The 24,493-nt window shown below is 35.6% G+C and overlaps 1 protein-coding gene and 1 long non-coding RNA gene across 2 annotated transcripts in view; one reads left to right on the top strand and one right to left on the bottom strand.

Annotated features, from left to right (window-relative positions):
• Positions 1 to 23,686, top strand: part of LOC121102260 — a 39,139-nt gene extending 15,453 nt beyond the window's left edge. The window contains exon 2 of the long non-coding RNA XR_005834311.1: positions 21,961 to 23,686. This is a non-coding gene — a long non-coding RNA (uncharacterized LOC121102260). The remainder of the gene's footprint in view (positions 1 to 21,960) is intronic.
• LOC121102259 (putative uncharacterized protein C6orf183) lies at positions 6,249 to 10,827 on the bottom strand. The gene is made up of 3 exons (XM_040627613.1): positions 9,880 to 10,827; positions 6,948 to 7,020; positions 6,249 to 6,560 (listed from the first exon to the last, which is right to left on the bottom strand). Exons 1-3 carry the CDS (start codon positions 10,008 to 10,010, stop codon positions 6,429 to 6,431), a joined length of 336 nt encoding a protein of 111 aa, XP_040483547.1. The 5' UTR covers positions 10,011 to 10,827; the 3' UTR covers positions 6,249 to 6,428.
• Positions 23,687 to 24,493: the final 807 nt, after the last annotated feature.

The raw sequence follows: 24,493 nt of genomic DNA, 5'->3' as shown, positions 1-24,493 counted from the left end.
TTCTTTAAATTCTGCAAAAAAAAAAAAAAAAAGCAATCCTGCAATCCCTCTGGGTTGTATATTCAAGGGTCCCAGTACTCTCTTTTTAATGCACTTTTTAATTTTTAATTTTTATTTATTTTTATTTTTTTTTAAAGATTTTATTTATTTATTCAACAGAGATAGAGACAGCCAGCGAGAGAGGGAACACAAGCACGGGGAGTGGGAGAGGAAGAAGCAGGCTCATAGTGTAAGAGCCTGATGTGGGGCTCGATCCCATAACGCCAGGATCACGCCCTGAGCCGAAGGCAGACGCTCAACCGCTGTGCCACCCAGGCGCCCCTAATTTTTATTTTTTTATAATAATTTTTTATTATGTTAAGTTAGTCACCATACAGTACATCCCTAGTTTTTGATGTAGAGTTCCATGATTCATTACTTGCGTATAACACCCACTGCGCCATGCAAAACGTGCCCTCCTTAATACCCAGTACTCTTAACAGAGGGGAGGTTCAACTGCCAATCTAAATTTCACCGATTACTATTATATTTTATCACTCTAGAAACAATTGTGGTAGGAGAGATATCCAACTTTGTGGCAAATAGTAGTGTTTTCTTTCATGAACTCCTATCTTTGTATTAAGAAAGAGTCCATTAAGTACCAAGTTAAAAAGTTCCATTTCCTGAGCAGCATCCCTCAGCTCTTCCACGTCATAGGGGATATTGAAATGGGAGAGCAGGAGCCCCAGCTGAGGTGTCAGTTCTTCTCTTTCGGTCATGTGTTGGGGCAGGAAAAAAGCAGCTTCTGTTCTTGTCAGTCCTAAAAAATCCAAAATCAAGAGCATGAAGACAAATAAACACTAGTCAGGGAGAGAAAATGAAGTGTCCTTTGAGATAAATGGAAGCAGGATCTCCTCTGCTGACAGGGAGAGACATTCTGCTTTGTCCAACCTTCTCTGCTATAATTTACACACTGCACTACACTGCGCCACACCTATCTGGCAAACTCTTGATGCTGGCTTTCTGGGGGATGGAGCAAAGACCACTCACCTTCACAGGGCCTTTAGGAAAAACCCAACAGACACTTTGGAGAATGACTTAGTGGGAGGAGAACTACTTATAGTCCTTTGTGGTAAACTAAGAGCATGATTTATACATTAAACAATAAATTAGGAGGAGGTGAGAGCCTTGATCTCCTTTTGCCTGGCTCACTTCTGTTCATTTCTAAGGACCCAGTTTGGACTCCCTTCCTTTGAGATGCCTTCTCTGATTCCCCACAATTATGTTGGCTGTCTCTTCAGGTGCTTCTGTGTCACTCTGTACATATCCTAAGCAAATATGTCACTCAGAGTAGAAACTCAATTAGGTTTCTTAGTCATCTATAACACAAGATAAGGGCAGGAAGACCATTAAATTGACTCAGATAAGGAAATTATTTTTAAAATATGTAATAGTCAAACTGAAAGAGGTCTTAGATACCACTTAATCTGAAAGGCTTATTTTGGAGATGAATAAATTGATGCCCAATAAGATGAAATGACCTAAACATGCAGGCCCATAGTGAGGCCATGACAGAAACACATCTAGAACTCAGTACTCCTAACTTCATTCATTGCTTCTTTTCTTCTCTCTTTATTTGCCAGTTATAAAGATGGAGATAATAATGGCTAAGAAAAGTGCATATTTTTTCATCAGAAAATATTAAATACTTGTTTATTGAGAAGATATAACTATTTGGTATATAGAAAAATTTCAAGCAAGATCCAGTGACCACATGTGCAAAGTCACAATCTTCTTTCTCCACGTTACCTTAAGGGAAAGAAAACTAATTTCTTACCTGAAATGCTGGTATCCCCAGGGCCTGGAGATGAAGATCTCTGAATGTTAGGGTTGATGTCATCAACACAGACCTTTTCGTTCTGCTGACCAGCCTGAGCAACTTCATCGACAGCTACACTCAGCACTTTGGAGATGGGCAAATACTGGAGGGACTACAGAAAAGCACCACCAAGAGGCCAAATGACAACTCAACTATCACAGAAGCTTCCAGACTTAGGTTCAGGAGCCGCCCTTTGCTTTGATAAAGAAGGCTTAGTAACCTGATAGTTGGGCCTTAGCAACCTGCTCAAACATGGGGTGCTAAATCTAGATCTGAGAGACCTGTTGCAGTCATCAGTGCTAAGCAACCTTAATCTCCAAGTGGGTCTACATTGATCAAGCATCCATCCACACAGACAAGACACTGTGTGAGGTGCTAGGGATACAAAGAAGAATTAAGCTGCGGACCAACCTCAAAGAGTTTACAGTTTAGTGGGGAACGGAGGCTTATGAGCAGTGTGTTATTATACCACATGACTGGTGAGAGAGGATTCAGAGGTAGACACCGTAGTGACTGACTAGGGAAGAGCTGAACTTAGGATGATGGCCAGGTTTCTGGTTTGGGTAACTTCATGGATGGTGGTATCACTGAGATAAGCCATAGAGGAGTAGGAAAAGATTTAGGTGGCAAAATAATTATCCTTCTAAAATGAAAATATGATCACATCACTCATTTATGATGCCTCTGGCTTGGGTTAGGTCCTCTCCTCTGTGACTCTCTTTAGTCTGTGCTTATACTTATTCTATTCTTTTCTTTCCACACTGCATTTCAGTTGACTATTTGCTTGCCCATTTTCCTACCAGCCCGGGACCCAGTTACTTTTCAGCAAAGACCATACTTTTCCTTCATGGCCCTGGACATGTACCTGCCATATATTAGACCCTCATTAGATATTGCTGAATAAAAAAGTGGATCTAAATTGGACATCATTAATTCTGAACAAGCTGATGAAAACAACTTGCAGAGTAAATATGAAATAATACAACAGAGACATCTTTGAGAAAACTAAATTAATGGAGTGGTTTCATTAGAGCAAGATTTCAAAAGAAAAAGTGTTCAAAGTTTTCAAAGAAAAAAGCTAGTGGCTCATTACTTTCCTGTCATTTGTAGAGTAAGTAGAATACAGAAACAGTGACAATCCAAAAGTAGGTAACAGGTGTGAAAAAACAATGCTGACCAGCATGGGAGGACACCACACCATCACATAACTATGTTTCACACACCTGTATGTAGTGGTGAATAGTCCTGAGTGAGTGTAGGTGACACACAAACCACTTTGTGTAAATAGTCAGGTCTTCCTGTGTCACTAAGTTAGAAGGATTGTTTTTTCCCATAAGGAAGTTTTCCCGTGCAACAGACAATCTTTCAGCTCTCTGAAGGGCATCGTTGTACTCCTGCATAATGTAGGCAACTTGTTTCTGTTTAAGAGTAATGCAGAGATAGAACATGGTTATTTGCAAGCCTTATTCTCTTGTGTCATTTGCTTCCAAGCATAGGCTAATGCTGTTTGGGGGCCAAAGAAGAGGCTCCTGGAATATCAAAGTTCTTTCACATTCTGAACTTGACTGATGATGGCAGCAGTCCCATTCTTAGGAGAGACTTCAGCAAAGAGTCAGTGCATACAGATGTTTGGGAACTGAAGACGGTTTCTTAGCTTTTTATCTATAGCAGAGGAAGCAAAATCCATGAAGAAAAATGCATTTTCTATCATACAAAGGTTCCTTCAAATCTCATCTTTAAAAATAGGTGCATTATCTTCTGCCACAGGCAGAGGAGGCAAATAGGTGCATCCATTAGTTCCTTTCCCATCTCTAGCCATGACTTAAAAAAACAGACAAGAGTCATTGTTCATAAGAATGTAAACTGGTACAGCCATTATGGAAAACAGTATGGAGATGCCTCAAAGAATTAAAAATAGGAATACCATATAATCTAGCAATCCCACTTCTGGGTACATATCTGAAGAAAACAAAATCAGCATCTCAAAGAGACATCTGTATTCCCATGTCCACTGCAACATTATTCCCAATAGCCAAGATATGGAAACAACCTAAGAGTCCATTTATGGATGAATGGATTAAGAAGACATGGTACATCTGTATATATATACATATACATATATATATATATATATATGTATATATGTAGTGGAATATTGTTCAGTTATGAGAAAAAAGGAAATCCTAACACCTGTGACATTAGGAATGGACCTGGAGGACATTATGCTAAGTGAAATAAGCGAGACAGAGAAAGACAAATACTGTATGATTACATGACAAATTAAAAAAATGTTAAACTCATAGAAGCAGAGAGTAAAACAGTGGTTACCAGGGGCTACAGGATGGGGAAATATTGGTCAAAAGGATACAAATTTGCAGTTATGTAGGATGAATAAGTCTAGAGATTTAATGTACAGGTATGACAACTATACTTAATACTATGTATTGACAAGCTTATTGACCATTTTGTTTCATTATAAAAAAGAGCCCAAAGGTTCTGTTCCTAGGCTTCCTACCTTGTAAAGAGGATAAAGTTGCTCCATAATCTTACTGTGCTGGCAAAACCTCTTCCATCTAAGCATGTGTAAATATTTACTCTGGGCCAGCTGGGTAATTCTCTCTGTATAATACTTTAACAGAAACAACAATAAAAATTAACACTTAGAATACAATTATAGTAGAAAGGCTGAATTAGACCTAAGGGCACTAACAATAGGAAAATCAGTCTCTGGTTGTTTCAGAAAAATAGATTTTTCTACATGAAGATCATAAAATTAAGAAACCTGGCTCAAGATACCATCAAATTTTAAATAAAGCAAGTATGTGTTTCTAAATCTATATGATTTGCTGCCAGTCTAACAGATTGTGGTTTCATTTATTAATTAGTGAACAATTTTAGCAGTGATATAAAAGCCTGCACAATTGTCTAAGGCTAAGTTCAAAATTTTAAAAACTGAAGTTATGAATCTAAAAAATACAAAGCACATTTTAGGTAAGATTATAGCTTTTAATCTCAGACCAGAAATTTCATTTGGATTTAAAAATAGTTAAACTGACCATTTTTAAATGTTTTATTTTTGATAATAAATTTAATAATGGCTATGGTGAAATAAATAGGACCAGACTCATCCTTCCATCATAAACAACTAGGATATAGGACAAAATAAACAAGACAACTATTTTCTGACATGAGACAACACACAGTGCAGACTGTGGTCCTTGAGAGAAAGGAAACAAATGAAATGAGCCCTACAACCACCTTGGTTTTCTTCCTGGAATAGGCAGTTTTTGAACCAGGGAGTAAGAAAGGGAATCTCAAGCAGAGCATGATGGTCTCTCTGAGTTAAGAAGAAATTGAAGCTTAAGAGGCTGAGCCGGCTGGAGTTTGCAGGGCAGAGGACTGGAAAGGGGGATGGTATGCAGAGAAAGGGCTCCAGAAATCTGCATAGAGATCTCAAACTCAGCACTACTGACATCTGGGACTGGACAATTCTTTGTGGTGGGGGCTGTCCTGTGCATAGTTGGATGTTAGCAGCCTCCCTGGCCTCTTCCCCCTATATGCCAGTAGCAATCCACTCCCCTCCCCAAATTGTTGACAACCCAGAATGTCTCCAGACTTCGCCAAATGTCCACCATCTCCACCCTCTTCTTCTCTCCACTGAGAATCACCGATATACACAAAAGAATGTAGAGTGCCAGAATGATAGGGAAAGAGAATCTTGGATGAAGATAATGACAAAACTTAAATCTGCAAATAGAATCTCAACACCTTTTATTTCTTTGTGATTCATTTATTCAGTCATTGCTAACTAGTTGCTAATGAACTAATTTGTATGCATAATGAGGATATAACTCATAACACAAAAGAACAAAGAATTTTAAAAATCAAAACAATACATGGTTATTATAAGAAATTCAGAAAATATATAAAAAAGAGGAAATTTTTTGTTCTGCCATCCAAAGACAGTGATTGCTAACATTTTGATCTATGTCTATCAAGTGGTTTTTCTATATATTATGTGACCATTAATTATTATCACACACAGACATGTTAGTTTTTGTTCACTAATATTACAGAAAAACATCATAATTTCTTATGCTAAAAATGTTTATTGGTAGAACAACATTCTACCAAGTATCATACTGTTTTTCTTAACTCTTTCTCCTAGTGCTAGATATGTAGGCATTTCTGATTTTTTCACTTTTATCATAATGCTGCAATAATAATCCTTATAGAGAACATTTTCTACCACATTTTGAGTTACTTTATTAAAAGATATTTCCATAAATATCTTCCCAAGCTAAGCCAACACCTTTTTGAGGACACTTGGGACCTTCTTAGTATTGTCTTGCCTCATAATACCAGCGCAGGGAGTAATTGATAGAAAGTCAATTGTTGAGTGACTATAACTAAACTGAACTGAACTATGACATGGGTCTCTAACAAAGAACAGAATTTACCCTAATCAAGTTCTGCAAACTACACAGGTAGAGAAAATCCTACCCTAGCCAGAGGATATACCAGAAAGCCAACTTCATCATACATTTCTATTAATTTCCAGATCTGTTTTTCAGGTAGCAACATGACTTACCTGCAACAGAAGCAAAGGTAAATTTTCAGGAGTGTACTCTCTTCTTAGGCAGCTCTCTAGCTCCCTCTGCATGACATCTGCTTGAACAGCAAGGGGCTTTGACTCAGCCACCTGAACTCAGGGAAACAGAGCAGGCAAACAAAAAGAAATAAGGAAGAAAAATGATCATTGTTTATGACAGCAAATGACATACAATTTCTGATAGTTTTTACACAACACATTATACTGTTATACCTCAGCTTCTGTATAACAAATTTTAATATCACAAATCAAGAAACTGTAAAATTTTAAATCATCACAAAAAGTAGGTATCTCCAAACAAGTAGTGGCCTGTTCTGATCTAGTAGTGAGTATTGGGCTATTTTGGTCTCATAACACTGTCAATAACATAAGCTGGTTGTTTGCAAAAATAAAGTTTTCCTGCTAAATGTTTTCAAAAAGTTAGCAAAATCCAACCTACAATACAGTTGTGTATTACAATTACACTCTCCTACTCACCTGTAAAGTTTTCTTTAGAGCCAGTTCCCTTTCTCTTCTAAAGTAAGAAACGTCCTTTGGCATTCGAACAGAGCTGTAGAAAGATTTATGCAATAGATGCTGTAATTATAGAAACCATCATAAACCAAATTATAGACAGGCCCGGATTAATCTGTAACTCTTCATACCTGCTCATTGTTAAATAACTATGTCATATTATACTGGATTATCGAGAGCATGTACAGACCATGTGCTTCTGTCTTAGTCTGAATCTCTCTTGTGTATACCTTACATTTGATAACCTTTTCCCTGGGTCAATTTTCCTCTCCTTCACCCCAAACATGGTCTTTCCTACTACCCTTGATTTACCTCTCTGGTTTCAATTCCAGAATACAGGAAGAGGCACAATGGTGGAGATTTTTCTTTCCCCCACCTGTATTTCGTCCAGTAACCTCAGCTCTAACAAGTGCTTATCAGACATCTATCTCATCCTACATAAAACTAGTATCTTATAATTTATACAGAATGTTCTTCTTTTGGTGTTCTTGCTAATTTATCAAACATGAAATACTTTGGAAATTATTTTAACCAAATTCTATCATCCAAGCCTAGTTACAAAGGAGTTGTTTGTAAGACTCTGACATGAGAAAGCACAAGCAGCACTGCTATGGGCCCAGGGATGGTGTGGGATCCTGTGGCAGGAAGAAGGGAGCTCTCCCTATTTGGGGTAAGATACACTGCAAGGTTTGGCAGCTTTGGGAACATCAAGGGGACAGCACCCCTGGTGTAGACATCATTTTCTTAAGAGGAAACTTTGCAAACAGTGGCAAGGAAGCCACAGCAGATCGCTGTGGAACACATGTAAGGAACTACATAGAGATTTGAGAGGGATTGCAGGCAGCGGAATTTAGGTTAATATTGTTTGTATGACCCCATTAGTCCCCCTGGGTAAGTTTTAAGGAAAGATGAAAATAGACTGTTAGTTTGTACACTTGTTGGCCGTTGCCCTCACTGGGGGCAGTGGTCCTGTGAAAAGACCAGTCAGGAGGTCCTTCAGCCACATGAGTCAAAGCAACTCATTGAGCCATTTGTGTTGAATTCCCAACTGAAGTTGGAGATAATGCCTCCCTTATCTCCTCACATCTTGGCTTTGATTTAAAAAAAAAAAAATGAGGCCAGCTCTGAAAGGGGCTTAAGAGTAAAAGCATTACTAAATCAAGGCTATAATTTCTGTGATTACTGGATACCTGAATACCAGCTGCAGCCTCATGGAGGTCAAGAACCAGTAACCAACTAGAAAGGAACAGGCAGTCAGGGAAACAGAGGAAGCCCATCCCTTTCCTGCCCTCTTGTCTTCGAATATCTTCGACATGCTGAAAGATTGGGCAGTGTCTTGGGTTTAGCTGCCTGAACCTTCTCTTACTCAAATCATGTTTTTCATCTCAGTTAATCTCGAAGTGCCTATGAATGAGATTGGTGGTGGGTACGTCAACCCACAAAAAAGAGATTCACCTATTTGTTCATCAAGTATTGTTTATTCAACATACAGTCATTCATTTATTCATTCAGCAAGCATTTATGAGACACTTAACGACTACAAAGACTTGGGCTTATAGGGATAAATTGACAAAAGAATGCAGAAAAGAAAAGAAAAGAAAAGAAAAGAAAAGAAAAGAAAAGAAAAAAGAAAAAGGACCAAGGCACCATTATCCTACATTTCTCAATAAATTTTTTTCAATCTAGTGGGGAATGAGAATGCTAAAGTGATTATTAGAAGTGGACATTTTACAATTTCCTTGGACTCCAGAACCTAGTACAACACCTGGCAAATAGAATTTGCTCGGATTTTGTCAGATTAATAGATAGATTCTTCCAGGTGCAGTGTTTAGTGGTTTGGGAGAGTAGAGAAATACAAGGATCCAGAGATTTCCCATCACTCTATTCTAAAAGATAAAAGAGTCGTCCGGAAGCCTTTCTTAGGACAATGTACAAAGAGGAGCCACTTGATTGATACTCAAACATTTAAGATGTAACAGTATCGATGGTAACTTGATCTTTGTATGGTACCTTCTAGTTTTCAAAGTGCTTGAATCTGCATTACCTCACTTGATCCTTATAAGATAGGCAAGGTACATATCTGTAACCTCATTTTTCACAGAAAGAAACAAAAGTTGGGAGAAGTTATAGCTTGCATGGTTCCATTATCTTTTCACTTCATCATACAATCTTTGATCTGCTTCCTACACCCAATGGTTTTAAACATCAAATTATAAAACACACTAATACTGGTTCTTCAGAATCATCTTTGGAGTGAGGTAGTAATGCACCTACTTACTGCTTCTGATCTTCCCTCTCCCACCCTCATCATCCATGTTTTGTTTACTTGGCTGCTCTACCTAACAGGGACCTCATATTGTTCCTTTTGATCAACTGTGGCAGTAATCGAAACAGAGCGTATGAAGGTCCTGAGCCCATGAGACTTGCAACTTAGGGGCTGATCTGGTTACTCTATTTCTCTAAAGGAGATTGCTATCATTGCCAGCATTTACCTATAGAACTCCTAATAAAACACCATTTTGCAGAACTCATTACCAAGTACTTAGCATTATTTCAGTTTTTATATTTCTCATCAAAATCAAGGTCAAATTCAAGGGAAATATTTTTGGAAAAAATGAGACCTCTTTTCAAAGAGGATGATTGGTATAATAGCTTCTGGAACTTTAAGAAAATGGCATTTGTGAAATGTAAGAGCACTTTTATATTTTCTTTGGTGGGACATTGCCTCTAAATGCCTTGGCAATTCTAGAATATAGGATTACAGACAGCCATAAAATCTGAGCTTGAGATAATGCCAATTGTTCATATAAAAAGAAGAGGGAGCTGATGGAGATTATGGGGTGAGAGTGGGGGCTGAAGCCCCTGAAGACCATGCCTTCTCACTACTACTATTTACCTGTAATCTCGACGAGTCTCCTGTTCTTCTATCTCAGACTTTAGTTCAGTCAGCTGCACAGCCAGTTCTTTTTCTAACTGCTGGATCCTTTCTGTGGAAGCAATCTTATAAATTTCATCCATGATTTGCATTTACCACTTTACTAGATCCCTGTAAAACAAGAGTACAAAGCTCGTCTATCTTTCTTCAAGAAATCGTGTCAACTTTGTGAAAATGTATGCTTTTGCAATTTGAGGAAACAGGCTGATTAGACTGTTGTCATTTATGATTTAATTACCATTTAGTTAATAGTAGAGAAAAAAGAAATAAAAAAGAACCTCCATTGACCATTCCTTTGTTCAGCCCAGTTCACCTTCAGAAACATCTCCACTCCAGCTTTGATGAGGGTGGTTAAATTAAAATTAAGTTCTCATTAAAATGAGAATGCATCCCTCCGGTCCAAGCCCTGTGCCTTCATAAAGGCTTGTGGGAATTACACACTAAATGCTATTAATGTTGGTTGAGGCTTTCTTCTACTATCACTGCAAGTGAAACAATTGGTGTGTACAGGTATGGAAAGGAACATAACATGATTATGATCCACGTACTTCGGAGTTTGGAAGAAAATCATACTTAAACATTTAAATGTGTTTTCTTAATTTTGAATGTTTTTTATTTGGCATACTGCTTGTACTATTAAATAAAATAGTTGAGAATCCCCCAGCCCAACTCCATCCAGTTCACAGCCTGTCAAACACAACACAGTTGTCTCCTAAGTACTTTGTGTCAGTGTTCTAATTAACTACAAAGATTAACTACGTGACCTAGAATGGGACCCTTGAATTTCAGGGGATGCAGAAGATGATGTGTTTCCCGTGCTACTGCTGCCCCCCTCTGTCCCGGACAGGTGGGGTAAAATAACTCTTGGGTTACATTAGAGAGGTTTAAAATATTTAACCCTTCCCTTTTTCCTTTGACATTTCTAGGTTTTCATTTTTCCTTTCAGAGATATTTCATTTTCACAAGTTAATCGGCTATCACTCCAACAAATAATTAAGCTGTAGAGATGGTTTCTGTAGAGGCTTCCTTTGGGGCCTATTTATTCTTTTTATAAATATTAAAAATGGAAATGAACATTCATGCTCAGTCTAGGTTGTAAACCTGCTGAGTAATAAATCTGTCATGTGTGGCACACTGCTGGAGCTCAATAAAATGCATTGTTGTTCTTAGCAAAAGTAAAATGTTGTTATGAAAAATATTTGCCACTTGGCAGTGTCCTTTCAAGTTGGGCAAACAGTTAAACAGCTGCTGTAACAGCTGCATTCCAATCGGCAGCCAAGAGTGGCGGCAACATAGACTGGCTGATTCTTCTCCCAAAGGATGGATGTTCTGCCTTCATTTCCTGATCAGTTTCAACACTTCACAGCTCAGAAATGAAAACATTTAGCCCTGCACCGTTTAGCATACTGCACAATCAAGGACAGTACTGAACATAAGGAGAGGTCAGTCTTTGACAACTGTCCATGAAATGGATCCAACCCAGGGGAATCTATGCCTGCTGAGCACTCACGTCTAGTGCTAAAGAGACAACTGTGTGTGCTGGGAGGCGGGGTAGGGTGGATTCCATTTACTGAGCACCCATTCTCTATCAGGCAGGCACTGGGCCCTCTTTTAAAGTGTTAGAAAAGAGATTCTCAAAAATTACTTCAATGGCTTTAAAAAAAATAAGTACATTTAATTAATATTGACTGTAAATAAATTTTAAAAACCTGTTTAAAAGTGGTAAAATCTAAATTCTAAGACAAAGATAGTAAGAGTAGCTTGAGCAGCATTTGTGGGTGTTCAATGGGTGGTTAAAGTGGGCCATGATAGGCTTAAAGCAGGCATGTTTAGAGGAGAAATACTGAGTAACTTTAGACTCTGAGAGGAAAATACTATATTAAAAACTTCAAGGTGACTACTGAAAGAATAGAAATGCAACCTAGAGCCTCTCAAACAAGTGGAGGTGAGGGGTAAGAATGGGTCTTGTAAATCCAATAGAAATCAGAAAACGAGAGAAAAAGAAAAAAAGAAGTGTGGTAGAAATAAGTTCAAATATATCAGTAATTATAATAAATGTAAATGTATTAAGCCCATCGATCAAAATAATTTTGATATTCTTCCTTCCTTAAGTGTTTGGAATAATTTACTTATGAAACTGAGATCTCAGCCTGAAATTTTCTTTATGGGAGAGTTTTAAATTACAGATTCAACATCTTTAACAGATTATGAGTATTCATATTTTGTATTTCTTTTTGTGTTTATTTTAACAAATTTTTAAAAGAACATTTCATCTAAGTAGATAATTTTTGGGGGGTGTAAGTTTGTTCATAATATCCTTTCATATTTTGAACAGCTTTTGAAAGATATAATTAACACACCATACAATTAACCCAATTAGAATGCACAATTCAATGATTTTTAGTGTATTCACAGTGTTGTACAGCCATCACCAGAATCTATTTAGAACATTTTCATCTCCCAGAAGAAATCCCATATCCATTAGCAGTTTTTCCCCACTTTTCTGAGTCACCCTACCCCCAGCAATAGGCAACCACTAATTTACTTTCTATCTCTATAGATCTGTCCATCCTGGAAATTTTATATACATGGAATCATACAATATGTGGTCTTTTGTGCCTGGCTTCTTTTATTTCACATAATGGTTTTTTTCTTTTTTCTTTTAAAGATTAATTAATTAATTAATTAATTTATTTTAGAGAGAGAGAAAAAGAGAGAGAGCGCATGCATGTGAGTGGGGGAGGAGCAGAGGCAGAGAATCCCCAAGCAGACTCCTCCCGAGTGCGGAGCCCGACCGGGGGCTCAATCCCATGAGCCATTTGATCATGACCTGAGCTAAAATCAAGAGTCAGACACTTAATCAACTGAGCCACCCAGTGTCCCTCACATGTTTTCAAGGTTCATCTCTGTTTTCATATGTATCAATATATCATTCCTTTTTTAAAAATATTTTTATTTAAATTCCAAGTAGTTAACATACAGATATATCATTCATTTTAATGGCTGCATAATATTCTATTATATGGCTATACCACATTTCACTTATTGGTTCATCAGTTGAAGGAAATTTGGGTTGTTTCCACTTTTTTGATATTATGAATAATGCTTTTATGTAAAAGTTTTGCCAGCTGTCTTCCAAAGCAGCTGCACCATCTTACAGTCTCACCAGCAACATATGAGGGTTCCAATTTCTCCACATCTTTGTCAACATTTGTTATTATCTGTCTTTTTTATTTTAGTCATCCTAGTGGATGTGAAGTGGTATCTCCTTGTGGTTTTGATTTGCATTTCCTTAATGCTAATGATACTGAGCATCTTTTCATGTGCTTGTTGGTCATCTGTATATCTTCTTTGGAGAAATGACTATTCAGATTCTTTGCCCATTTTCTAATTTAGCTTTATGAGTTGTTTTTTTTTTAACCAATGAGTTATAAGAGTTCTTTATATACTCTAGATACTTGTCTTCTATCAGATAGATGATTTGCAAATATTTTTTCCCATTCTGTGGAAAATCTTTTCACTTTCTTGATGTCCTTTGAAGCCATTTATCTTTTTAATGTCTGTAGGATATGTAGTGCTGTCTCCTTTTACATTCCTAATATTGATAATTTCTGTACTTGCTATTTTATCTTTATCAGTTTTATTAGAAATTTAATAATTTTACTAATCTTTATAAGTGAGCAATATTTAGTTTTATTGTCTTTATTCTAGTTTATTTATGTCTGCTTTATCTTTCATGGCTTTCTGCTCATTTATTATGATTCATATATTATTTATTTCTATTCAATTATTATACCAATTAACTCATTGGTATAATAAATTCTATGTATTAATTACATTGAATTATTATTCATTTATTATTCTTTTATTACTTATTTATTATTCATTTATTTATTTACATATTTTTTGTTACTAATCATTTATTATACCATTCTTTTTACTATTTTGGCTTTAATATGCTATTCTTTTCCCAGATCTTGAGATTTAAGTTTTAGATCAGTAACTTTTAAACTCTCTTCTAATGTATGCATTTAAACCATAAATTTCCTTCTATGCATTGCTTTAGCTACACCACTATTTTGGATGTTGTGCTTTCATTATTCCTTATTTAAATATTTTCTAATTTTTACTGAAAATTATCTGTTGACCTGTTAAGTCATTTAGAAGTGGTTCCTTTTTTTTTTTTTTTTTTTTTGTCAACTTTCAGTGTGATTTCGTCATGGCCTAAGAATATACTCTGCATGATTTCAATTTTTAAAAATATTTTAAGCTTGTTTTATGGCCTAACATATGGTCTATTTTGGTAAATGTTCCATGTACACTTGAACATATATTCTGTTGTTGGGACTAGTGCTCTACATTGGTCAGTCAGATTGAGTTGTTTCATAATGTTGCTCAAATCTTTTATATCATTACTGATTTTTTGGTCTGATTTTTAATGAAATATTGAGGTATGTGCATTAAAATCTTTGGCAAGGACTGTGAATTTGTGTATTTCTCCATTTCGTTCTCATGTTTTGGTTTTATATATTTGAAGTGTTATTATTGGCTGCCAACTAACAGGATTATAAGGATTTTTTTTATTGAATTGAAACTTTCGTCATTATGACATGTTCATCTTTAGTAATATTTCTTAAAGTCAAATTTATGTATTAGTAATACAATCACACAAGAATTTGGGCGGGGGTAGTGTTTACATGGTATATCTTTTAATCTTTTGGAATTACCTGTGCCTTTTTGTTTTTTTAATTGGAGCGTTTAGTTCATTTACATTTAATGTGATTACTGTTATAGTTGGGTTTATGTTCACAATCTTACTATGTATTTTATTCATTTTGCTTATTTTTCTATTTGTCCTGTCTATGCTTTCTTCCTTTATTCCTCCTTTCTTTCATTACTTTGGATTAATCAAGTGTTTTTATTATTCCGTTTTACCTCTTCTATTAGGTTCTTAATTATACCTATTTGTTTTCTTTTGGTAATTACCCAGAGCAGTGGTTCTCAAATGTTAGCGTTCATCAGAATCACCTAGAGGACTGTTCCAACATAGATTTCTGGGCCTTACTTCTAAAGTTGATAATTTAATAGGTCTAGGGAAGACTGAGAATTTTTACTTCTCAAAAATTCCCAGATGATATTTATACGGCTACTTTGATAATACTTACACTTTGATAATCATTCCTCTAGATTTCAATATGCATCCTTGGTTTATTACAGCCTACACTAAGCTAGCATTTTTTTTTTAATTTATTTGAGAGAGAGAGCACACACACAAGTGGGGGGGGGAGGAGAGAGGGAGAGAATCTCAAGCAGACTCCCCATTAAGAGCAGAGCTGGATTGGGGCTTGGTCTCATGACTCATGAGATCATGACCTGAGCCGAAACCAAGAGCTGGATGCTCAACTGACTGAGCCACCCAGGTGCCTCTCTAGCATTTTTTTTAACCACTGTCCAAAGAATAAAAAGACTTACAGCGGTTTATGCCATTTATCTCCTTCCTACAATTCATGCAACTGTTTTTTTTTTTTTACTTTACTTCTGCATATAAACTCCAAGTTTCATTTTTGATTTGAAATTCAACTTAAAAAAACTTAATCATATATTTATTTTTTCTTCTGTCCTTTTTTTTCCCTGAAGACCTATGTTGCCATTTGAGTTAATTTTCCTTTAGTCTAAAGAACTACCTTTAATATTTTTTTATAGTGTGGGTCTGCTGATGATGAATTCTCCCAGCTTTTATTTGTCTGAATAAATATTTAGTTTACCATGATTTCTAAAGGATATTTTAATCAGGTATAAATTGATTTTTTTTTCTTTTAGCACTTTAAATGTCTTTTTATTCTTTTTGGCTTCCATAATTTCAGTCAGAAAATCAGTCATCTGTCTTACTGTTCCTTTTGTAGGAAGTAAATATGTCTTGCTTTCTCTTGATGCTTTTAAGATTTTATCTTTGTATTTCAGAGTTTCAATTGTAATGTATCTAATTGTGGCTTCCTTTGTTTATATCCTTGCTGTGTATTGGGGTTCACTATCCTTTAATGGTGGGGCTGATATGAGTCATCAATTTTGGAAATTTCTTGACTATTATCTCCTCAAATATTGCTTCTGCCCCACTCGCTTTCATTCTGATCCTTCTGGGACTCTAATTAAACATACATTTGATTATTTAGCTATATTCTACATGTCTCTTTTACTCAGTTTTATTCATCCCATTCTTTTGTCTCTGTGCCTCATTTTTGGATATTTTCTATTTATCTGTCCTCAAGTTCACTAACTGTATTTTTTGCTCAGTCTAAGCTATTAAAAAAAAAAAACTATCCAGTGAATTCTCAATTTTAGCTGTTGTATTTTTAAATTATATAATGTATATTATTTATATAGATTCCAAATCTGCCAAAATTATCCATCATTTTATCCAATTTGTCCATCTTTTCCTTTTTCCTTGTACACACATATATACGTATGTGTGTGCACGCGCGTGCGTGTGTGTGTGTATACACACTGCTAATCAACTAAACCTAAACTAATCTAAATCTAGAATCTGCTAATTCTAACACCTGGATCATCTATGAGTCTGCTTTTACTTTCTGCTTTTTTCTCTCATCACTCATATTTTCCTACATCTTCTCAAGTCTTATAATTTATTATATGCTATATTTGGTGTATAAAAGAACCAATAGGGGGCATCTGGGTGGCATAATTGGTTAAGCAACCAACTCTTGATTTCGACTCAGGTAGTGATCTCAGGGTCGTGAGATCAAGCCCTACATCAGCCTCCATGCTCAGCAAGGAGTCTGCTTGAAATTCTCTCTCCACCCCTCCCCCCATGCTCTTTAAAATAAATCAATCTTAAAAATAAGTAAATAAAAGAATCAATGAGACTGATAGTGATGTTATTTACCCCCATAAAGTTTCTCCCTTTCTTCTGTTAGATGCATAATTTAAAGAACTGATCATCTTTATCCCATCAGAATTGCATTAGATTGGGGGCTGGATTCTGGTTTTAAGTAGACTCAGTTTATCTCTTCTTTGTCCTTTTTCTTCAGGTGTGACTCACCTGGACTTTAGATTGATAGCTGGGCAAGTCTCTCTCCTTCAGCCCTTAAACACTATGGGAAAATCAGTTCTGCCCTTTAGAGATTTTAGTTTAGCTCATTAGCCTCCCACCTCATGCAGCTTCAAAATCTGGCAAATATGTCTTGAGAGGGAAACTGGCCACGTGTTTCATGCTGGCTTTCTGTCTCTGGTGGGATTCTGTCTCCTAAGCATTGTGGAAAAACTTTCTACCCTTCCAATCCAGTTTCCTTCTTGAGTGTGGCCTTCTGAAGCTCTTGATTGATAGCTTGGCTTTTCTCTTTGTCCTCATCCCTGAAACTCTGTCCTTCAAAAGTTTTGAGCTTATTCTCCCACAACATCAAGTTCAATATTGGCAAAAACTTGAGGGAGAGACCTACTGCATGTTTGTTGCAGTCCCTCTCTCTAGAAGGAATTTATCTCCTAAGCATCATATAATGGAAGACTTTATTCTGCCTTTCTGGACCAGTTCTCCAGGCTCTTTCATACTCCAACATTCAGCAAATATCCATGGTATTTTCAGTCTTCTTTAGATTCAAATCTGGCATGCTTACACCTATGGTCTTCAAAAACTCACCTGGCTTCTCTTTGTCCCAGTGGAGTGCCTATGCCAAAAACAGAGTCACTATGACCAGAATTGGTAAATGATTGAAGGAATAAAATAGCCAGGGATTGTCAACTCACCCAGGAGAGCTTCTCCTTCTCTAGAAATTTAATTCTTCTAGGCTTTGTTGTGCCCACAATTTTCCAACAACTTTAAACATACGACTTTGTAATTTATTTGTTTCAATGGGAACCTGGTCTTTCTACTAAATCCTACCCAAAGTAGAAGTCTCAATGCTTACTTGAGGAGTACCACATATAATGTATTTTCTACTCTACTTCATTAAAAACAAACTTCTGGTCAGAGCTCACTATTAATCAATGTCAGGATCCACTAATGAATCACAGTTCCCATTTTGAGAAAAGCTGGTCTAACAGGTCTCTGGGGAAAACCAACCTGTCTGGCTGTTTGGAAGAGGAGACTCCTCAAAGGGATATGGGTTAAATGAACATTCATCCTCTTAGTATTATACAAATTCTTGAAGTATGGAATTCTAACTGTATTTTTCCTTGAGTATGACAAAGTCAGCTTTTGAATTCAAATTAACTTCTCACTGAAAGGCTAGGCAAATTTAATTTTGTTCTACCCCTTCTCTCAAGTCTTTTTTCTCAGTCAAAATCAAATTTTTAAGATTTCTGTTAGTCATTAGTATTATAATCCCATTAATCCAAAGTTTTTATTATTTTGTCCACAAAGATATGACAATTTCTTTAAAAAAAATTCATTCTCCAAAGTACCTCCCATAAACTTGGCCTTTTCTCCTTGTATTATGAGGTCATTTCCCTTAAGTTATAATAATTACCTCAGTATTTGTTTGTGAAAGGGTTTTCAACTACCAAGGACCGAAGAAGCATGTGTGGCAGCAAAACTGACACATTGCTCTGCTGCATCAGTGTGTAAACATCGTAATCAGAGAATAAAACAACTTGCACAGTGAAAGAAATAAGCAAACAGAGTCATTGTGTCTAGTTCACTTTCCCAAAATAAAAGAATCCCTTAAGTTTTGTTGTAAGTACTGACTCCCTCATAAAAGCAATTTTATCAACTTTTACAATATTGATAGCTGAAAATTGGTGATGACCTTTGTAGCTATGACAACCATGTGAGAAAATTGCTATGTTTTCTACCATAAGCAGACTAATTACAAACTAATAATGTTGGTAATTTTGTGGGTTTTTTCCCCTCTTGTATTCTTTTTTTTTTTTTTGGTGAACCAGACCTTTTAAAACTTGGGAGTTTCTTATAAACTTTCTTTGAAAGTAAACTTTTCATTACTAAATGCTTTGTCTCTGAGTATCTCTTTGATAATTCTATAGATTCTACCAAGATTTTATGTATTTATCTCCCAGAAGAGTAGCTACGTTCCTGATCTTGGTATATGAGTGGATAAGAGCAATATCTTACATATAAAGCAAATCTTAAAGACTTTATTTACTAGCTGGAGCCGAGTAAACTGCAACTCAAGGACTCTTTGAGGTATACCCTTTTCAGTCCTAGGGTGAATCTCCTGTGGAAACAGGGTTTTAATCTAGTTGATTCTATTTTCTCCTGCTCCTGTCATTTGAGATATAGCTTTCTTTGCCTTTAGGTCTTGATGCCTTGATTTAGTCAAATTGATAACTGGTTTCTCTAGTAGGTTGGAAAGTTGCTCATATCACTCAATACAGTACTGATTTATTTTATTGCTGCCTTCCCCTCGGTGAAACTCTCTATGTTGTTTTTCATGTTGTATGCCACTCTGATTCAAATCAAGATAAAAATATTTTTGTTCCCCCTGGAATGGAGAGCAGGTACTGGAGATCTGGAGCTGCAACCATCAGCCAATGGGCTTTTTGTACTTTGATTACATGTGATCCATCTGTGGCTAATGTTATAAAACCAAAGTTCTTGGTTCTTTTAGTGTATTTTTAAAAAGCCTTCTTTCTTCCTCAAAAAAGAAACGCATAGCTTTTTACAATAGTCTATTTATTTACAATTATAAATTTCTCGAAAGCCAAGGTCCTCTGTCCCTTGGGACACTATTAGAGATTAACGGGCCATAAAAGCTGTCATTTGAACACACTATATAGGGATATCTAATTCCAACAGACAAATTTACCATGAGAGAGAACAAAATATACATAATGAATAAAATTTGAAACTGTTTTTACCTAGTTTTAGGGCAAAGGGTAGAGACTTTAGAGAAGGTTTTGCTTGAATGGTACAACCATTCTACAAATAAGCCTGAATTTGTGATGGAATGAGAATGATTGCTTCTTGACTTGCCTAGAGGTTCATGGTCTCTGCAAGAAATCTAAAAAGTTTGGGTACATAACTTTTACTCCCTCTTCTCTCAAAAGAAAATAAGAAAGCATAAATAAATGAATGAGCCAGGTAAAGATGTGAGAAAGAGCCTGATGTCCAAAAATAAGGTGTTAATAAATCTAAAGTTGTGCTTCCAGCTCAACCTACAATCTGATTGGAAAATTACCACAAAAATAGCCTTGTTTACAAGTTGACAAGATAAGAAATGAAATGCAAATTGATAGGAAAAAAGAAAACTTCAGTACTTTTAAACAAAACTTGAGGAGTTCCTAAATATTTAATATGAAAAATAGAAAAGTTTAAGCAATCATATTCCTTCCTAATCAAAAGGAATCCTTGGACAAATTAGACTGGTTTAATAATGCTGTTTTAAAACAGCTATAGGTCTTCTTCCTGATTTAATTACAGTGTGAATTAAAATGTTAGTATACTATTCTAACTTGTGCAAGATTTGGGTTTGTTTTCTCATGGAAAGCCTAAATAATTTTAACTTTATAGATACTTTTCTAATTCCTAAACTAATATTAAATTGAGTTACTCATTTAATTAATAATCTTTGGATGTAAATTATATCTAAGCAACTCATTTGCAGAGAACAAAATAAATACTGGGTCAACAAACAGTTTTAACATACCTTTGCCTTTTGTTTTTATACATTGTAAATGACCATTAATTAATAGGTTGAAAAGATATATATGAAAAACTGAGATATGTTGGTATACGTATTCTTTTTTGAAAGAAATGTAAAATAATGTTTGTGAATCTGTCAAGAGGTATAAATGCAAAGTAATAAATTTTTATTTGTCTGTCATGGGAAAAAACTGATTTTGTCTTACAGTCAAATTGGCTGGTTGTACCAGAATGTGACAGAAAATATTAAAAGCCAAATTTGAGGGTATACAAAAGGTTGTAGAAGGCATGAATGGAAATGGACTTTATCTTGGTTTTTAATATTTGCAAATAATGAATTTGAAAGAAATACTTAAAAATGTATTAACTTATTTTATAAAGTTAGCTAGATAAAAATGAATTTATTCATATGATGGAAAAAAAGACTTGTGAATCCTATTCTATAAAATATGGATGGCATACCCAAAGAGTAAAACTAAAATTTGGATTTTCTTTGTTAAATTGACAAATTAAACCCATAAGTATATGTTTACTCTGAACGAAAAGCAATTAAAAGGTATTTAGTACCCAAATAGCAGTTTTCTTATATTATCAAAACACTCTTGAGAGCCTAACATTTTGTGTTTTTGTCATACCCTTGAACTGTTTTTTAAACAAAAGTCCCTTGCCTCTGAAAAAGTTTCTAATAAGTATCATTACTTGATGCTGAGTTTATTTTAAATATTGCCTATAACCTTTTTTCTGTAGTCACTTACTCATATGTTTTTTTCCTCTGATAACTTTGATATGGCATTTCCCAAATTCAGTCCCCAAATTCAGAATTATAAACTATTACTATGTCTTCTACATAAAAATTTTCTTTGGGGTTTCCCAAACAGTTGCTAGACAGACCCAAAGTTTCTCTAATTTGTCCTATAAAAGGACGAATACTAAAAATAATTAGATATGTTTGGTTGGTAAACTGCACATTTTTTATTAGCTCAAAACTACTGTAATAGTCACCCTGCTTATGCCCTCCTACATAGGAAAAAAACCTTACACAACAGTAAGAGGAGTTTAAAAGTTAATTATATTTAAGTAAAATGTATTACTATAAAGATATTTTTAGCAGTTGTGTAACTTTCAGGTTGGACAGAAGCATACACATGTCCATATGCAAAGATTTGCACAGTAACTCTTTTTAAAAATTGATTTTTTTAAAGAATATTTTGTTTGCAGGTGACAATCCTAAAATATTTTATGAGATAAATTAAGTGAAATTTAATGCCTACTGTGTCTATAAATGTATTTTTCCTCTCAGGATAATCATTGACTGAAATCTTATAAAATGATTATGTGTTACTTCAGAAAAAAACAATTCCACTCCCCACTATTCTAGTATTGTTAACCTTTACAAATTAACCTAAGCCATTGCGTCTTGTCATCCACAGACAGTTTCTGCTTGTTCCTTATATTTGCCTGAAGTCCCCGTGATAAGCTACAGAGGAAAAACTGAGTCTTTTGGAAGAAACGTGAAAAGAATGAAAAAGCCTCAGTAAAGACTTTTACCACACTCACAATTGTTGACTCTACAAGGGCGTAGACTCATGGAAACAGATTTTTCAGTATAAACTGATATCAGCATGACAAAAAGATACCTGTCAGACTACCAAAAGATAGAATCAGGATTTCTAGGATTCTTTACATCCAGAAGCAAATGACTTTGTGAAACTGAGTGCCCCACCCAAAATCAGAAAAACAAGAATTAATTATCCAGGATGAGATGAGTTAATTATGGTTAATGCTTTACTCTAATGGACATACAGGAAAAAATCCTCTCTTCCTTTTTTTTTGAACTGTCTATTGGCTACACTTATATAAACTGGTAGAAACATTCCTTAAATGGCATTATGTTCCAACTGGCCCTTTGGAACTCCAGAAAAAAAATTCTTTGAAAATTCTTATTATAATTTATAAGTAATATATTGTCAGGAAAACATAAAAATAATGATTCTTGAGAAAATGGCATATAAATGTATACCACAAAATGGTAAAAATGGTTAAATATTACACAAAATACCTTTACTAAGCTTCCTTACTTTTGATAGCCATGTAGCTATTTTGCCTAAATTCAATAAAAATCTGTTCTCCTTCCTATTGAACAGTAATTTAAAAATTGCTTTTGTGTCTGTGGCTGTGCCTTAAATCTAATTAAATTAGGTATGGCAAGTCCATTACTAAACAACAAGGTCCAAGCAACTTGACTGAGATGAACTGAATGGCTCTTGGTTCCTGATCTTGGTATACGAGCGGATAAGAGCAATATCTTACATATAAAGCAAATCTTAAAGACTTTACTTACAAAGCCTCCAAAGTTCACCCCTAAATTTTAGTATCACGTATCTCTAGTTTCACTAACCGCATTATAAGGAGGCCTCTGTGCATTAAGCATCACCTTTTATCACATTCATATAATAAACCTGACCAAATAAAACAAACCATCAAAGTAATAACACTGCATCATAAAATAACTAGGCAAATTTACATGGTCAAAGCCAGGCTTAAAAGGAAATTTGGAGGCAAAATTTACACCTTAACCAGATGCGTAAGCAATGCACATCACGTTCCAGAGTCAGGAAAAAAAAAATGAAACAACGCTGTACAGTAAAGGGTCAACACAGCATGCCTAAATTGTGCAAACCTTTCACATTCCAAAGAAAGGTTTGGTCTTTACTCAGCTGCTAAGAGATGACCTCTAAATCCTTGGAATATCCTGTCTGATAATGTTTTTGTTTACCTAGGGGCCTAAGGCCCTACCAGATAGTCTATGCTAACAATGCGACTTATGGTCCACCATGGCCTTGGGCCATACAGTATCAGCTGACCGGCAGAGGGGCTGGAGACTGAAGGTCAGCCATATGGGCAGTCAGCCATGCTTGTGTGATCAGTCCACAGTGAAAACCTGGACACTGAGGCTTGGAGGAGCTGCCCTGCTTGGCAATACTGCAAGTGTATCATTACACATCATTGCCAGGGGAATTAAGTGCCGTCTGCATGACTTCACTGGAAGAGGACAACTGGAAGCTCATGTCTGGTGTTTCTTGGACTTGGCCTTATGTCCCTTTTTCAGTTTAATTAAGTCTGTATCCTTTTGCTATAATAAACCTTAATTGTGAGTATAACAGCCTTTCTAAGTTCTGTGTGTCCTTTTAGTGAATCACTGAACACACAGGTGATTTTAGGGAATCCCTGCAAACACACTTTGAAACCCCAAGATAAAGTAACATCAGCGAACAGTTACCCTGTCTGGTTCTTCCTCCTCAAGTAAATGAAATCTTGAGCCTTTCCTAGAAGTTACTCTCTAATTAAAACAACTATATCCCTGATTTTGGAAATGTTGATGTCTGAAGATACGTGATGACCTTTTTGGATATGGCAATTATGTGAAAAAAGTGCTGTTTTCCACCTTGAAGAGACTAAATGCAAACTTGGTGACCTTGATAAGTTTGTAGGTTGCTTTTTTCCTTTAAATGCTTGTCATATTTTTAATTTGTTAAGGCTGTCTTTCTAAAGCTTGATTCCCTTGCAGATTTTCTTTGCATGTAAGCTCCTTCTTTTTTCTAAATGCTTTACTCTCTAAGTGGTTTAAGTTTTATTTCAGTAGGTGGTAGTTGGAATCAATACCATTTTAGAAGACTGGTTAAGAGAAATTCTACTTTGTGTGGAACAGCCATAGGAATGTTTGGAAGTGGCTTTGAGAATTTGAAATCACAGGCAAATATCCTACCCAAATACCAAAGGCACAGCCCTCCATCTACTTGAGACCTATACTGTAAACAGACAAAAAGAAAATACCCTATCTGAAAATGTACCTTAGGTGCCCAGCATTTAAATCATACCATAAGAGAGAATCAATGTATATAATAACTGATATAAATTCTTCCAAGTTTATCGAACAGAGAAGTTATCTACATAAAATCACAG

Source organism: Ursus maritimus, unplaced genomic scaffold, assembly GCF_017311325.1.
Source record: "Ursus maritimus isolate PB19 unplaced genomic scaffold, ASM1731132v1 scaffold_13, whole genome shotgun sequence".
Classification (NCBI taxonomy): domain Eukaryota; kingdom Metazoa; phylum Chordata; class Mammalia; order Carnivora; family Ursidae; genus Ursus; species Ursus maritimus.
Note: the sequence above shows the minus strand (reverse complement) of the source record. Positions and strands in the feature narration are given on the sequence as shown.

What these genes read in the sequence shown, in the direction of transcription:
- LOC121102259 (XM_040627613.1), bottom strand. Translation starts at nt 10,010, where the DNA reads ATGCAAATCATGGATGAAATTTATAAGATTGCTTCCACAGAAAGGATC. An exon ending in GAGACTCGTCGAGATTACAG is followed by an intron (nt 7,021 to 9,879) that starts GTAAATAGTAGT and finishes ATCTTTCTACAG; the next exon opens with CTCTGTTCGAATGCCAAAGG. An exon ending in CTCTAAAGAAAACTTTACAG is followed by an intron (nt 6,561 to 6,947) that starts GTGAGTAGGAGA and finishes CCCTGAGTTCAG; the next exon opens with GTGGCTGAGTCAAAGCCCCT.